Below are 17,761 nucleotides of genomic sequence, written 5' to 3'. Positions count from 1 at the left end.
CACGTCTTCTTGCCCAAGAAGCTCCAGGTGTTTACTGTCTCTCACACCAACAACCAACAGCTGCACTTTGCCTAGAAGGCCAAGTAGTAGCATATCCTCAATTACAATATCAACTTCAATAAGTGCAGAGAACCAATGGGTTGGACAAAGGATAAACAAAGGTTCATGGGTCCTCATGCAACCAAGAAGACCCAAGAGGTCTAGTGGTATCAACGTTTACCGCTCAGCATGGAAGGCCAGAGTGTTGGATTTCAAAGTTGAAATCGGCAAAAGATCTGTAAAGGAAGTTCTTGTTCAGCATGTGTTTACCCATCCAGACGTGATAGCAAATGGTGGAAATGTATCAGATATACATCAACCACATTGCAATTGTAAGTACTCTTGACATCTGAACTTCATTTGATCTGTAAGTACTCTTGACATCTGAACTTACTGATACTCTCATTATAACTTTTCTTATATATTTTGCAATGTTTCTCCCTCTTCTTATGAGCAATGTCTCCATTCTTCACAGCTCAATTACATTAGATTTGTCATTTTTACTTATTGATACTCTTAGTTTAACTCTTCTTATATATATTGCAGATGTTTATCCCTCTTCTTATGAGCAATGGGAGCCTGTGGAGTGCATAATAGGCCTCTTCCTTATTGTTCATGCCCACATTGGTTCTCTATAGTATTCAGGGAGGAGCAGCAAAAGCCTGGCTGATGAAGGAATATTTTTTTATGACCACTTCTACCAACTCAGCTCAGGGAATAAGAATGGCATGTTGGTGAAAGTGCCTCTACCAACCGATTGGAACACTGTGGACTGGCCAGTTCCCGAGGAAACAATGGTGGAGGCAATGCGAAGTAAGCTCTACAAGGATATACAGAGGTCTCTACGTAGCTCTATTCCCACCAAACAGGTTAGAATTGCAAACTTTTGTCCTACTGCAGTCTTCATAGAGTTGTTTCATAGCTACAACATCCGTGTTACGAAAACTATGTTCATGTGCAAGTCATTTAAGCAGTCATCCTGTGACAAACTTCTTGACAGAGGATGGTATGTAAAGGAAGAGATTGGCTTACGGTGCAAGGTCGCGCTTGATACTCTAGCTGTCAAGTACATGATTGCAAGCCAATCACTGTTACTCTCGTTTTGGTATATGCGATCACAAATGCTCAATGGTAAGTACATTCCTATGGACTAGGTTTCTGCAGGTTTGGAAGATAATCCTGCTGTGGATGTGGAAGTGATTGATAAAGAGCATGGCCCACTTTTGGTGGTTACAATAAGGGAGCTATGCAGTCTTCAGCAGTTGTGGCATGACATAATTGAAGAGTCAATGGACAGGGACCTATTAGATTTTTCCTTTTTCCTAGCTGGCCGTAAGGTGATGCGGAGAAGGGAAAAAGATATTTTGTGCAAAGAGTTGGATGGTCGGGTTGAAGTAGTGTCAATGTAATAGATATTCTTGTGAACCCAAGTGTATACAAATGACTTTCAATACATGAAGTTTTTTGAGCTCATTTGTCAATTGTGCCCTGTGAATAAGTGTGCTTGAAATACATTTCTTTACCATGTCAAATCTCTCTCTCTCTCTCTCTCTCTCTCTCTCTCTCTCTCTCTCTCTCTCTCTCTCAATGTTAGACAAGACAAAGACATGATAGAAGAGTCATCTTAATTCATTAGAAAGTACAAACTCGTCCGTGAACAATGGACTGAGATACAATTTCTGTAAGTATGGAATCAGAATGTCTTCAAGGTAAAAATCGAAGGAATGCCCCTCGAAAGAAGGTGGTGAGATAGTTGTTCCCGACGGATTTAGTTCTCCCTTTTCAAGAGTATCATCAATCAGTAGTGTATTAGTTGCATCAAAGGGTACACCGATTTGGCTAAACGGTTTGTACAAAAGAGGTAAGTGTGGTTTTTTAGGGTGGTAGTGGCCCTCGACGGTAACGCATTTTCTTTGATCATACAAAAAGGCAAAATCTGACGTGTGAGCGCCGCATACATTGCAAACTATTGTAACTAGTGGCGACAAGTTTTGCCTTTGCATTGAAGAACATATGGCAACTCTGAAGCGCGGAAGAAGAAACTGAATAAATTCCTTGGTTCCTGGACGAACCACGACTCGACAAGTTCCCATCCGAAACGTTTGCAAATCCTCAAAGGGTTCTGTGTCACCGAGAGGCACGCTCATCCGCAGCAATCCATTGAGGTCCAAGATAATCAACCTCTGTAAAAGTTGACAAGTACATATAAGTAGTTAGAAGCTGAACATGTTTTTCCATACTTGAATAGACATTACCGGAACAACCGTATCTACAGGTAGCAAGGGTCCATACTGGGTCTCTATAGTGTTGATGTCGTTGTTGCTCTCCTCTGCTTTAGCTTCATCATTCACATCTTCATAGTCATCATTCACATCTTCATCAGGGGTCTCCCCCATGGATCTTTCTGCCTCATTCAAGGTTTCCTCCAAGGTCTTTTCCTGTGCCTCGGTTGACCGGCTTGCCTCATACATCCTTGCCTCATCCATCCTTGCCTGATCCATATCAGTTTGCTCATCCCTAGGCCTGCTTTCCTCATCCATATCCTTTTGCTCATCTATAGGCCTGCTTTCCTCATCTTGGGTTTCATCCATAGGCTCTTTTGGCTCCTCCACTGGCTGACTTGGCTCTTTCATTGTCTCCTCTGGTTGTATACTAGCACCTTCCATATGCTCATTTGACCTTTCCTCATCCTCGGCTCTTTCATCTTCTATTGATATGACCCCCTCAGCCCGTTGTGATTCCACTGTATCGGATGCAGGGGTTTGTCGTGGTGGCACATCATGTATTGTCATATCAATAGTGCGGTCATCCAAGCCGCTATCTTCAGGCTCTCTAGGGCTAGACATAGTAAGCAGGTGTTGTATTAAACTTACCCGGTATCTTTGCAAATAATCATATGTGTAGTTTTTTAAAGCACTCTACAAAATTGAAAGACCACATGGTGAGAATTCTTCTATAAACTAAACCAAAACTGACTGAATGCATTGCCAAATGGTTACCTTAGTCATGAAAGGTTTTAATGCAAAGTAGCTTTGCAGGACATATTCTGCATGGAGAAGACATCTCCAGCCGCAAGAATTTCCATCGGTTTGATTTGGGACAGGTACATCTTTGATTGGGGCCTTGTATAGTTCATACCTTCCACATAGCTTGCCATAGGCAAGCAACAACCTCTTTATACAACTGCACAAAGCAATATCAAGATGTTAGCTTGAGGCTTCAAATTTACATGGATATCTATAAGAAACACTTTTTGATACATAACACTTACAGCCTAATTTCAGGGTGGGTTCCTTTTATTGAATTGAACACCCACACTGCTGGTTGGTCAACATCAAGGCATATGAGACTCCAGTGATGGTTGTTCTCATATGGAAAGATGATGACAGTAACTTCCAGCATAGCACAATGGAGAAACCAACTCTCAAAGGTCCCAGATGGACTGTTCTTCTGTCTAATAATCACTGACATTTGTGGATCAAGAAGAAACACCTCCGTGTGGGTGTGCAGTGGGAGTTGACTTTTGATCAAGCTGCAGAGAGTATACCTGAGTTAGCAAACCTATTATCTGAGTTTTCAAAGCTAGCAAGATAGTAACACTTACTTAAGACAAGCATAGATAATTGTGTCTGAAATCTGAGCATCTGGATTCTGCAATAAATTAATGTCCACTTTTTCCAGATCTAGCTTTCTGGCTCCATCTACAAATGGTATCTCTGCAAGCAAACCATCCTTCATTGAAAGTAGAGTTTCTTGATTGCTTGCCTCTATGGACAGGGTCACATTGCATTCTGTTTGCCTCTGGGACTCCACTGCTACTTTTGCTTTCTCCTTAAGCTCTGCTTCCCTCATGTCCTCTGTTTGGCGAGCAATAGTCTCTGCCCTTGCCCTTGTATTCACATCATGTGTGACATCTACAACTGTGAGTTGTGGCACTAGCTCAGGGGGGTATAACAAATTTTCCCTCATTTTCTTATCCCTGCAGACATTGGGGACCAGTAGTTTGTTATACCTCCACCTTATTCTTTTCAGTGTCTCACTATCTTTGTCCATTATAGTAACCCTGTGGGCATGGGCTGCAACAATGGTGATGTCATTGAAGTACTCCAGTAGGAAGTCCTCTGCTGCTTCTTGTAGAGCCATCAATGCCACCACCTTCCACCTTTTGGTGTCCCAGGTAGCTTCTTCACATATGGACCTCACCATCCTCTAAAAGGGCAGCTTTGGTATGCATAAATCTACACATTTCTGTGCCTTTCTGATTTCTTTGAAAAGTCCTATGCAGGTTTGTAACTTCTTCACCCTTGGACCTTTCAGAATTTTATTGGGTTTTCCAGGTCTCTTCTTTGGGGTTGCAGGTCTGCTACTTGCCTTAGCTGCTAATCCTGGTCCCTTGCCTCCCTTCCTTGCAGTGGCTTTTGTTCTAGCCATTTCACTGTATACAAATAGAGGAGTCTCTCTCTCTCTCTCTCCTTTCTATAGCTTAGCATATTTAAAGAGAGAGAGAGAGAGAGAGTGAGAGACTCCCATTACTAACGGCGCGTGTGGAGCATGTTTTGACCTCAAAAAACACCTCCGCGCGTCGTTAGTATAAGGTAACAGAAAGACTCTCTCTCTCTCTCTCTCTCTTTCCCCCGCCTTACATCCTCTCTCTATAACACTCACACATACACACATAAACACATACACTGGTGGATGCACAGTACTAAAGGCACGCATAGAGACATGTACACCGGTTGTGCCTCTCGACGCGCGCCTTTAGTAGAGAGAGAGAGAGAGAGAGAGAGAGAGAGAGAGAGAGAGAGAGAGAGAGAGAGAGAGAGAGAGAGAGAGAGAGAGAGAGAGAGAGGCTCTATGTGTGTGTGTGTGTATGTGTGTGTGTGTGTATGTTATATTTGTGTGTCTGTGTGTTTGTGAGTGTGTGTGTCTGTGTGTGTGTGTGTGTATGTTATATTTGTGTCTCTGTGTGTTTGTGTGTATGTTATATTTGTCTGTGTGTGTGTGTGTGTGTTATATTTGTGTGTCTGTGTGTTTGTGAGTGTGTGTGTGTGTGTGTATGTTATATTTGTGTCTCTGTGTGTTTGTGTGTATGTTATATTTGTCTGTTTCTGTGTGTGTGTGTGTGTGTGTATGTGTGTGTGTGTGTATGTTATATTTGTGTGTGTGTGTGTTTGTGAGTGTGTGTGTGTGTGTGTTGTGTTTGTGAGTGTATGTGCGTGTTGTTTGTTAAGACAGAGCTAGATATGCAATATACTCTGACAGAAACAGAGAGAGAGAGATAGAGGCAAAGGCAGAGGGAAATTTCAGAAGCAGAGGGAGAGAGAGAGAGGGCCAAACCTTCTAAGGACGTAGACCTTCGTTATGTCGAAGATGGGTCGGATTGCTGTCGGAGACGCAGACGACGGCTCTTTCTCTCTCTCTCTCTCTCTCTCTCTCTCTCTTTCATGAAGTGTGGTTTTTCTCTCTCATGACCTCTATATATGAAGTACAAAAGTATACGGTCTCAATAATGACCGCACGTGCGACAACATGCAATTATATTCTATTTTATAGTAACACGTGGGGCGCCGTTGTGTGTATCCGTTATAAGTGTGATTTTGAGAGAGAGAAAGAGAGAGAACCGTAGAGAGAGAACCATAGAGAGAGAGAGAGAGCGAGAGAGAGAGAGCCTCATTACTGCCAGAGAGTGATAGAGAGAGAGAGAGAACCATAGAAAGAGAGAAGGAGAGAGAGAGAGAGACATATTGAGAGAGAGATAGAGAGAGGGACTCCTTACTGTCAGAGAGAGAGAGAGGGAGAGAGACAGAGTGAGTTTGATAGACAAAAAGCAATGGAGGAGACACCTCCCTTGGAGTTTCTGCAAACCCCACCAACAAAAGGTGATCCCTCACTCTTTCTCTCTGTATCTCCAACAGTTGGTAGCAAATTTTGTGTGTGTGTGTGTGTGTAAACAAAGAAAAACCCATACTGTTGTTCAACACACACACACCTCAACACATACTTACATAGATAGAAACACACATACACACACACACACACACACACACACACACACACACACTCACACACACATAAACACACACACACACACACACACACACACACCTCAACACATACTTACATAGACAGAAAGACACACACACTCTCTCTCTCTCTCTCTCTCTCTCTCTCTCTTTCTCTCTCTCCCTCCCCTCTCTGTCCCCGTTACTAACGGCGCACAGAGCCAACCAAACACTGGCTGCAGCTCTCTCCGTGCGCCTATAGTATAGTTATGACTCTCTCTCTCAATTGTACTTAAGGCGCGCGTAGAGAGTTGCAAAAAGTATGTTTTCTTCCTTGCGCGCCTTTAGTACAAAGAGACACATACACACACACACACACACACACACACACACACACACACACACACACACACACACACAGAGAGAGAGAGAGAGAGAGAGAGAGAGAGAGAGAGAGAGAGAGAGAGAGAGAGAGAGAGAGAGTCTATGTGTGTTTTTTAATGTTCTTTGGAGAGAGAGAGAGAGAGAGAGAGAGAGAGAGAGAGAGAGAGAGAGAGAGAGTGAGACTTGTCATGTTTCCCGATGAATAGGATTAAGGTCCAGTAGGCAGAAGAGGTTGAAACCAGACCCAGAGCTTGTGCTAGGATTTCAACCTTTGCAAAGCTCAGTTGCTTAATGTTTCTGCCAAAAGAACTGTTGACTTTTGTCAAGACATATATGAAGAAGAGTCAATTGGTGAAGATCAATTAGAGAGGTCACCAGGCCAAGAGGATCCCTCACCCTGTACAATACTTGTCAAGAAAAATACAAGAAAGAGGAATATAGACTTCTCAGATGATGCAGATGTGCCAGAAAGCAATCCCTGTGCAACTAAAGGTAAAGATAAAGAGGATGTGTCTTCTCTGAAAGACACAGCTGCAACTGATGAGAGGCTGTTTGATTTTGCAGCATCTTATGGTGCTGGGGACAAGTTTGATCTAGTTCATTCTATGTTTAACCCAAAGTTTGACATTGAAGACCTGTTAGCTCAGCACAGTGAATTCTTGCAGTCCTACAGAGATAACTGCATTTAAATGACTGTGGTGGAAAGGGACAAGGACTGAAGAAGTATAGGGAATTACCACCTTCTTGCCGACATTCAGCCTGCCCTTTGCACAAAAAAGAATGCAAACTCATTCAGGAATCTTTTGGCTTTATGATTTACATGAACAGCCTGTTTGGATTCCTCATGCAGAATCCAGATGAGGTGTTAGAGGAGCAGGATGCAACACCAGATGAAGAATGCGAGGAGACAACTCATATACAAGAAGTCGAGGAGGTTGAAGATACAGTCGACCTTGAGGTTGAGGCAATTGAAGTACAAAGAAGTAAGATGCTCTCTGTGAAAACCACAGAAATCAAACTTCCTTTGGATGTCAGTAACTTCACTGAGAAGCATGCTCAGATGATGCTGCCTGCTGTGCCTGACTTCAGGATTGGAGATAGGACCTATATCTTTTTACATGATGTGAAAAGCATCTTTTATTTAAGGGAGGATTTCTCCCTGGCTATTATTTCCAGAGTCCAAGAGGAGAGGAGTGGATTTGTTTCAGAGGATAGTAGTGATGATGAGGCAATGGAAACATCCAGCAATCCAATGGAATGCCTCCGAAGATGCTTTGAGAAAGCTGAAAAATACAAGGAGACACTACCTGATGAATTCAACCAATAAGACAAAGCCTAAGACCATCAACAAGTAACAAAGAAGTGGAGAATTGGTTTAACCATTCAGGTCAGGGGTCAACTACATCTGTAGACCTGTGGCAGGAAAACCTCTTTCTGCAGGATGAGAGCTTCATGGTCTCTCTCTCTCTCTGTGTGTGTGTGTGTGTGTGTGTGTGTCACTTACTCTGACATGATATGTGCAGTCTTGGATTGCTGACAAGGATGACTTCCTTTGGCGGCGGACTCGAGAGTATCGTGGAAGGGATGCGGCCCTAGCGCAGTACCTTTCAAAGCTTTGCGAGTCGCCGATAGTAGTTTTTCACAATTCCATGTCACAAGAGGGTTCAATAGCAACTTACACATTCAAGACACTATCACGCTTCTTGGGTGGACCCGTGCTGCCCAAAAGTGCAGATAAAGTCATTCTTGTGGACAAAGTGTTTGCTAGAGATTGTTTTGGTTACTGCCCGGGCTATACAGGTGGTCGGGCAGCGTATTACTACACCTACACAGCAATGGCACTAGCTCTTGGTAGACAAAACCCAGATGAACTTTTAGAGTATGGCAAACATCTCATGATTCGTTACAAGGGTGACGTGCCAAAAAACAAAATTGAACCTTCAAAATCTTGATACACTTCAAGTAGCAATTGTATAAGATCATGTATTACATAAATTTTGTACAATGTCATCCACTGAGAGTATCTTTCTCCACTTGTGGTTCACATACACCATTGTCTCTCTCCACCTTCGTTGACTTTCACGAGCTCCGGAGTTGTTGTATGCCATTGATCTTTTAACTTTTTGTTGTTGTAAATATCTGATGGCTTGTGCTGTTGCTGAATTTGCCAAGACTTCTTTTGCCTGCATTTGATGAATGATTCTACGATAGAACCATTCAAATAGTTCTCTCAAACTGTTAGCCTTGATTCGAGAGCCACCATGTCGTGTGTGCCTGAAATAAGCATTTCTCGCCATGTAATGAGACTTTTCCATCCCTTGGGTATTCCATATTGCCGGGTTTCCATACTTTTGTATAAAATATGGTAAATGATTGAAGATGATGTGCTGGATATGAAAACAGATTAGTTAGAATGTTTTACACTCACATAGTTGCACATAAAAGAGAATCAAATACACGATAATACCATGTAGTGAGTAATCTGGGTGTTTGTCCATGCTGTCTTGAATGATTTTTTGAGAAGGTTGAGATTCTCCTTGAACTTGTTCATATCACCTTGTGACCAGTCATCTTTGTCGCACATCAAAAATAGGATGTCTATTGATCGCCAAACCTTAGCCTTCGCGTTACGAGTAGTTGGTTCTTGGTCTTTGACTGCAATATGTAGCTTTTTCCAGCTCTGATACTCTACCTTGCTAACATAAGATGTGTTATATATTTTTCCATGTTTTGTTAGCTTCGGATCTCTTGTACCTTGGGGTTTAGATAAAAACCTTCGTGCCTTCACCCCACCGATGGATGGTTTGCATGGAACATCCTTCTCAGCAGTTGATCTCTTTTCATCCCGCTGGATTTTCACATTGCCACCATGAAGCCCCATATCCGACAGTACCAATTCTAAGCACTGCAGGGCTACTTGTCGCTCTGCTGAGTTCTTAATCTTCCAAGCAAACCTGATATATAAGTAGACCAATTTCTCCACAATTCTACAAAGGGCATGCATTGTACAGATGTGGACATTCACAAGTGGTATTTTCAAAACCGATCGAAAAGCACGATCCTCAATGTGACGTGTTGGAGCTTTTCTCCACCACTTTGGGTCCATGACCTTTGCAGGCTCCATGCAGAACAAACACGACGACTTTGCCATTGCACACATTCCACAATTATACATGCACTTTAATGTTTTGAGGTCACCTGCAAGATGCCACTGAACTTGAAAGTCTCCCCTTCCATCTAGACGTAGTACCTCTCCCTGGTTAGTTTGTCGATCAATCACCTTCGGAATATTAGTTCGATGGAACACCCAATATAGAATCTCATGATCTTCTTTCTTTACCTGCAACACAAAATAAATGAGACTTAAGTAGATGTGAACATTTGAGTTTACCTGAGAATCTCGCTTACCTCAAACGCACCAAGCCACCATATGTTAGATTCTGATTGAACACTAAAATACAAAGGATCATCACTGGGACACTTTGAGAGGGCTCTATTCATTAAAGTAATAGTAACACGCTCTAGCTTTTTCTCTTTAACAAGCTCACACTCATCCAATTTTAACACAAAATGTAATACCCCTCGTGACTCTTCAAATGTGATGTTTTAAAACTCCACCATTCTCTTCTATAACATCTGCAGGTCCATAAAAATATTATTGAACTCATCATATGCCATGTTTGCTCCATGGCCACTGTAAGTTGCTTTAATATGAAAGGGCTGTCCAAGATAGTCTCCCTGCGCCTCGTTAAGCTGAAGCCTCTCTTTCCAAACACGTGAGGCTGATGGTAGAAGTTTGGATACCCTTCTTAACAAAGATGGATGAGACAGACTTTTGGATAGCCGAATATCCTCTTTTGCTTACACCAAGTGAATCAAGTGTGCCTTGTATCTCTTTTGCAGGCACTGAGTTCTCTGAAATAAAGCGGTCCACTACATTTCGTTGTAGGACCTTAAACTTCTTGTCATGTACTATATCTGCTGCCAGGCTTCTACTTATAAGTGGCTTCAATCTCTTTCCTGTATTGGCTTTGGGGTCAATGTTTTCCTTGTCAGGATAGATTGAATCTCTACATGAAGACAATGCATAAGTAAATAACAGAAAATTTGCTTCACTAACACTATTTAGGCACATGAAAACAATGCATAACAAGAAAAAACAAAAATATTACTAACTAAGACAATGTAGCCAACCAAGAAGCATCACCTTAATGCTCGAATTCTTTTCTTGAGACCTCCGGATGCAACCTGCAATGTTTCAAGATTGTGCAATTTCTTCTTTCGGATACGACCACCCAAGATGGTGTCCTTCATTTGACAACTTTGCACCTTTCCTTTCAGTTCTTGTACCTCTGTTTTGTGTTGCAAAATGGTAACCTGATCTGTAGAATGTAAATGTGAAAGGCGAACAATCTCACATTGTTGAGCTTGGAGAATGCCCTTGTAAGTTTCAGCTTCTCTTGTAAGAGATTTACAATAACCCAGAAGGACCTTTTCTCCATCACAAGCAAAGGTCAATAAGCTTGTAGGATTGAAAAACGGTGGAGACGCATTAGTCATTGGATTCTTAGGGTAGAGAGAGCCTCTCGTCCAGATATCTATGTGTTTAGCTCCCTGAGCTCTGAGCGTGTCTATGGAAGCGAGAGGTATATGTGTGTTTGCCTTACTACGCTTAATCAATGGTTGGTATTCATTGTCCAAATCAATGTGAAGGTGATATTTGGCTCGTTTCTGGGTAACATTTGTGCCATTTGAGGAGTGCACCATTAGCCAAATGTGCAGGTTTAATGGAAAGTGAATAGCGGCTGTGCCTTCGTCCCTCCATGTTAGCCTCATTCCCTCCATATTGACGAGGTTCATTCAATGCAACTAAAAAGAGGATTATCCCTTAATCACTACGAACGAATGTTCAGAAGAGTAAGGAATCTACTTAAAGTACACTTTTTGAACTTTTACTATGAAAGACCCAGCTCTATTATTTGCCATTTTTTCTAGAGAGAGAGTGCAAAAAATACATTTTCTTAGAAGGCCCTCCAAATGACCTCCGAAATTCCCTAATGCCGTAGTACTTGGACTGTTTTGGAAGCACACTTATTTTGACTGTTTAAAAGCACACTTAATACTTGTATGTGTACAGGAAACACCGAAGTATACACTGACTACACGCATGAGCACCATCACTAACCGGCAAAAATTGCTGCCATTAATGCCAAGCTCTGCAAGGTGAAGAGACAGGCGTACATGGATCACTTCGGGGCAAAGTTGGCCTCCAAATCTCGTCTTCGACCCTTTCTGTTGAGGGCGTGTAAAGCTAAAAAGGGTTCTACACATTGTCCTTGTTAGCCTTTGAAATACATGAATCCGTTTTAAAAGATACTGTCTATACTGTCCATTCTTTAACTACAAACTAGTTAAATGACATCTATAATTAGTCGGCTCCCCCTATAGCCACGTTGTAACTTGATATGGTTGATATTGTCATGGTAATTTGTTAAATGAAGGTACATGCATATTAATCAGACACATAAAAGGGATATACATGGTACTATCATCATTGGTTATCTATTACAATGATAATGGTTTGATACTTTTTTACATTTTTTTTGATAGAAATCTAAAGTTGGGTGACATCGATAACAAGTGGGATACCCATGCATCACCTGCATACAATGCCAATACTAATTGAGTGTTGTATTGTTTCTATGGATGCAGGTGAGGGTTACCTTCTCAACTCTAGCTATCAAAGTATGCTGGTTTGAAGATTTGCAGGACTTGTATCTCTTCAATCTTACTGGGAGGCTCTTAGACCTCTCCACTGTTGTATAAGACCATTCTAGACAATGAAATGGAATTATACACCCCCTTCCATGACATAGTCTCTAGCTGTCTTTTGAAATTGTTCAAATTCGTTGGTGTCTATGTATAATGTTATTGGAACACACACACACACACACACACACACACACACACACACACACACACACACACACACACACACACACACAGAGAGAGAGAGAGAGAGAGAGAGAGAGAGAGAGAGAGGTTACAAAGTGCTAAGGAAAGAGGTGCCAAGGAAGTGAGGGAGTAATAGAGGAAGAGACATGGAATGAAATATGAAGAGAGCAAGCAAGAAACATTTTGCATAAACAAGGTTGGAGCCACCTAACATGTTTGAGCGAGAGAGAAGATATATATATATATATATATATATATATATATATATATATATATATATATATATATATATAAATATAAATATAAATAAATAAATAAATATATATATATATATATATATATAGAGAGAGAGAGAGAGAGAGAGAGAGAGAGCTGATAGATAGATAGATTGATTGATTTATCGTCCACGTAGGTCATATATGACCCATGGGACCTTCACAAAAGGCATTACATCGACTTGTTGCTTCTGGGTCGGATACATATCAGTTAAGGACTGAGGGTCCAATCATTGGGATAAGGGAGAAAAGGAAACAAGATCTAGGGAGGGTTGGACAGAGCCTTTTTGGGGGCTTGAAATTCTTGAATGATGGCTTTACCACCTCGATAGACTGCCCATTTACCTTGCTTGCGGGCTTCATGCATTTTCTTGAGCTCGCTCTTTTTTATCTTCAATTGAGTTGTGGTCAGCTCCTCGTTGATCCAAATCTTTGTCTCTTTGAGGAGTCGGGCTTGTCGTAGTAATTGCAGCTTATCCTCTCTATCTTTGAAAGTAAGAAGGCAGTGTTCGGGTGGTACTTGCCTGTGTGTATCGTTGATCCAAGAAACCTTTTTAGGCTTGATGTTAATTGGTTGAAGGATGTCGTTGATCTTGGTGATTGCTTCCTCGAGGGTGTCCTCAATGGTACACCATGGCGAGGGGAGCCCACCAATGCGAACCTTGAGGGCATTTTCTTCTTGAAGTTTTTGTTCGCAAAGCTCTGCTGTCACGCATGTTTGAACTTTGGCAAAGGTGATCGATTGGGCTTGAGTGACCTTTGATTCAGCTTCTTTTGCTTTGTCGGTGGCAAGCTCGACCATGGAGTCAAAGCGTGCCTCAAGCTTGCCAAGGCGAGCTTTGAGATCACGGTTCTCCTCCATTACCTAGTCGAGGGCTGCTTGGAGTTGTGCAATCTGTGTGAGCTTGCTTGGGGCTACAACGATTGTTGCAAAGCTTGGTCGGCTCTTCGCTGCAGGCTTAGGGGTGTTCATTTTGGGAGAGGGTTGGCTACCGTGGGAACAAACCCTAGGTAGGGAGTTTGTTGGGTTAGGCTTAGTGCTCTCAAAACAAAAAGCCTGAGGTTCGGGCAGCCGAAATGGTTTCTTGAAGAGAGGAACATATTACAAAGTGCTAAGGGAAGAGGTGCCACGGGAATGAGAGAGGACTGGAGAAATAGACATGGAATGAAAGAGGAAGACAACAAGAGAGCAAGAAGGAAACGATTTTCATAAGCAATGTTGGAGCCATTGAGAGAGATCGAGATAGAGAGAGAGAAAGAAAGGCAGAGGTTACAAAGTGGTAAGGGAAGAGGCTCCAAGGAAATGAGGGCGTAATAGAGCAAGAGAGAGAATCTTTTTTACAATTTTCTCACTTGATTTCAAAAAAGTGCTCATCAAAAAATGTTTGCCAAAAAATATTCCCCTTCCGTAACATAGGCTTTGAGTAGATCAATAATAGTTGAATTTATTTATCTCACTTTGGCGATCTATTTTGGGTGATAAGCCAATGAGAGATTCAACTTAGTACACAAATTATCTAAGAGACCTTTCCAAAATGTGCTAATCATTCTTGCTACAGACGGGAGCGTGATAATACCCAAGATGACACATTATCTAGCATAAATTGACAAATCTGCATACTTGGAAATTCCCATAGCACATAAACCGCGACGTATGCGAACAGAGGGAGATTGAGAGCAAGACAAAGCAAAAGAGCACGTGTAGGTGCACCTCCTAAAGTGGAGTGCTATGCCAGCACGGTGAGAGAGAAGAGAAGAGAGGAGAGGAGAGAAGAATACACAAACACTGGGTGCAATCTCCCCCCGTTCAAGAGTGAGCATTTCCCTCTTGCACGTATTTCATTTATAGATTCTTCAATGCTCAAAAATGAATACACATTGGCCCGCCGACACAAATGACCATAGCTCCTAATGAGCACTTGAGTAATAAATGTACAAATCCCATATCCATAACATACTCCGGGGATGAAAAAACAACTGCCCTCAGTTGCAAGGTACATAAGTGGTGGAGTTGAGTGCGAGAACTTTGAGGACATGCCTGCATAGCACAATGAGGAACTGAAAACCAAAAGAGTAAGAATGATTAGTAGGAAGCAATTGAAAATTGCAAAAATGTGTAACATATGTATGATGTGATGAGAGGACATAAAATGAAGTAAATGTACAGAGGTGTGGAGTGCAACCGTGGGCAGTAATGTTGTTCCAAATAAATCATCATCTGTCAGTTGTTCAACTTTTCATACCAGTGCATCATATCCGTTCGTATCAATCCATACCAAATGTGGTGGGCCAGTTCCACATATAATGTAACCCTTGCGTGACCAAGCGTAGGCACTCTAGTACACATGTATCATCAACCATTCCAGAACATTATTGCAAAGCAAAGAGTCCTACCTCACCAGGTGTAGGAACTCTAGTACACATGTATCAGCAACCATTCAAGAACATTATTGCAAAGCGGAGAGTCCTGCCTCACTTGGCGTAGGCACTCTGAGACACGTGTCAATAACCATAAGCTTCTATAACTGTGGAGCGGAGAGTCCTACCCTCTTTAGGCGTAGGAGCTCTTACATGTGTAGAAATTCTACCATTGCAATTTAGTTCAACCCATAATGAGATCCTTGCCATGACAATGTATAATGTTGCAACCAGTGTGTTGGGAATGTGACCAAGGGTTTGTTTAAAAATTTATACCTGAGGTCTTTGTCTTGAAACCTTTGCACGCAACTATATCTGCAATAGGAATGCTCTAAAACAAAGCAGTAAAAATGATGTCTTGTGAATTGTAAAACTAATTGAAGGACACACTTATTGTATGAACATTTAAAAAGGTTGTAATGAGAATTGTTTACAATGTAGGGAGGGGTGTCATGAGTAGAGATTAGTGTGGTGTGATAACAATACAAAAGTCAAATAGTAGTTCCAAGTAAGAAACGGATCCTGAGGCTTTTGTTTAAACTATTTGCAAAAAATTTAAAAAATCATTCCAACTATATGAACGCATAGTCATCATCATGGTTTACCTTAATCAACTACAAAAGAGTATTAGAATTTAGGCAGAAGCAAGTAAAGGAGACTATATTAAGTAATACATGATGGTTATAATTTATTTTTTAAAGATCTCATTAGGTGTAGGTATCATGTCCCCTTAGATGTTGTGTGGGTAGCGAAAAGTGTACGTAGTCAGAGTTCGCCTAAGGTCATCCATCATTTCTAGAATATGAAGGCCTGATGTATCTCGAGGGTGGAGATTTGACCCTAGCACATTATGATTATTCACGGCGTTTACAATGTAGGGCATGAAAGTATCAAAATAAACTAAGGGCCAACAGGACCCATGAGAAAGAAATATTGTAGAGAATGCCATACATATCCAGCAAAGCCTCACAAGGAAAATAGCCCATGGTTATCTTGCTCGTTGTGTATGTGTGTGTATGGTTACGTCAACAATGGATACCCTGCTCTAACTCGACATGATCACCCTCTACATCCTCTTTACCAGGCAAAGTTGCACTATAGGCACTTGACCAAGTTGCTGAAGGTCGTATGTGCAGAATCCAATCTACCACTCTTCCCATACCTGTAAATGATCGTGTTTCGAATCACAGTGGCCCGTTCTAGCACTCTAATAATCGTATCATATAAAATCTCACCTATCTTTAAAGCTCCTATCCTACCACACACTTTGATTATGCATGGAAATGGCACTTTTGTAGGTTTCATTCCCTCTTTTTGCATCTTTTCAAAAAGACCTAATGCTGAACCAGCAAGACCCTGTTGGTTATAACATAATAGGAATATATTCCAAGATACTACAGTCCTATCTTGTAAAACCTCAAATTATTATTACTATTATTATTATTATTAATTTATTTTTGCCCCTTTGCAAGCCTGCCACATTTGGCATGCATATCCATAAGGTTATTTCCTAATATTCCATCTAATAGAGGTCCATCTCTAATCAATTGGGCATACATATCCATAAGGGTATTTCCTAATATTCCATCTAATAGAGGTCCATCTCTAATCAATTGGGCATGCACAAGCTTTTAAAAACCTCAATTACCCACTCTTGGCAAACATGTCAACTAGGGAATTGCCAATAACAACAACAGAAACAAGATCGCTCGCCTTTATTTGCTTGCACCCTTTGGTGGAGCCTAAACTACCGCACACTTTCAGATATGATTCACAATAAAGTAACAAGGTCTGGTGTCACTCCCGCCTTTCTCAATCGGTCAAAAAGACTAAGGGTGGGAAGCCATTGCTGATTCTGCACATTGCCAGTAAGCAATGCATTCCATGAAATGACATTGCGACCCTTGATGTTTTCAAACACACTAAATCCTATTGGACGGACAAGGAAATGTTCGCCACAAAGTGAAATGCCACAACATAGTTTATATTTAAATGTAATCACTAACAATAATAATCAGAACAATAGTTGCACCTCTGTGAATGTATGCATGAGAGCACGTCTTCGCCTGTCTTAGTGAGAGAGAGGTCACCATCTTTGATTTCAACATATCCTTCTTTTAAGTGGTTACACTTACAATAAAGATCATCAACAGCAGTCCCCACAACCATGTCTGACCCCATGCTTACTACAGTAGCATTGGAATGTGTAAGGGCACCCTGAAGTAGGTCACCCAAGCCATTGCAAGCTTTCAAAACACATGAGAATATATAGGCGTTGGCCTTAACAAGATCCTGCTCTTGCATTCGATGATACAACTGCAAGGCTTGAGCCTTCTCTCGGCCCCAGAATGAGCTTACCATAATTAGAGCATGTACGCATATGGAAGCAGCGACAAATTTTTGCTTGATGCATGCTGGCAAGAGATTGAAGACAATCTTGCATGCCACTCGCTTTCTCACACTGTTGTTGTAGGAGGCCTAGGTTGCTTTTGGAAGATGTTGACCTAATGTTCAACATCTACAATTCCCCCTCATAAGATCACTTATAATAACATCTCTACAAGCAAATCAGAGAATAGAACCTGCAGCAGGTGTGCAGGGGGATAGGCATGCAGGCTGGGAGTAAGAACAACAGGGATCTGGATGATGGAGTTCTCCTTCGCCGTAGTTGCCATGCTTGATGCTAGG

At 41.6% G+C, this 17,761-nt stretch overlaps 1 protein-coding gene across 1 annotated transcript; it reads right to left on the bottom strand.

Moving 5' to 3' along the window:
- Nucleotides 1-16,844: 16,844 nt before the first annotated feature.
- On the bottom strand, nt 16,845-17,434 carry LOC147425111 (pentatricopeptide repeat-containing protein At4g38010-like). The gene is made up of 2 exons (XM_086500025.1): nt 17,209-17,434; nt 16,845-17,074 (listed from the first exon to the last, which is right to left on the bottom strand). The coding sequence occupies exons 1-2, from the start codon at nt 17,432-17,434 to the stop codon at nt 16,845-16,847; spliced, it is 456 nt and encodes a 151-aa protein (XP_086356151.1).
- Between the last annotated feature and the right edge of the window lie 327 nt (nt 17,435-17,761).

Source organism: Adiantum capillus-veneris, chromosome 25 (assembly GCF_014529385.1).
Source record: "Adiantum capillus-veneris isolate H3 chromosome 25, ASM1452938v2, whole genome shotgun sequence".
In the NCBI taxonomy this organism is placed as follows: Eukaryota; Viridiplantae; Streptophyta; class Polypodiopsida; order Polypodiales; family Pteridaceae; genus Adiantum; species Adiantum capillus-veneris.
This window is presented reverse-complemented; position numbering and strand designations above follow the sequence as displayed.

Coding starts and splice junctions, on each gene's coding strand:
- LOC147425111 (XM_086500025.1), bottom strand. CDS start 17,434: ATGGTAAGCTCATTCTGGGGCCGAGAGAAGGCTCAAGCCTTGCAGTTG. Junction 17,075..17,208: donor TGCTGTTGATGATCTTTATT/GTAAGTGTAACC, acceptor TATTATTGTTAG/TGATTACATTTAAATATAAA.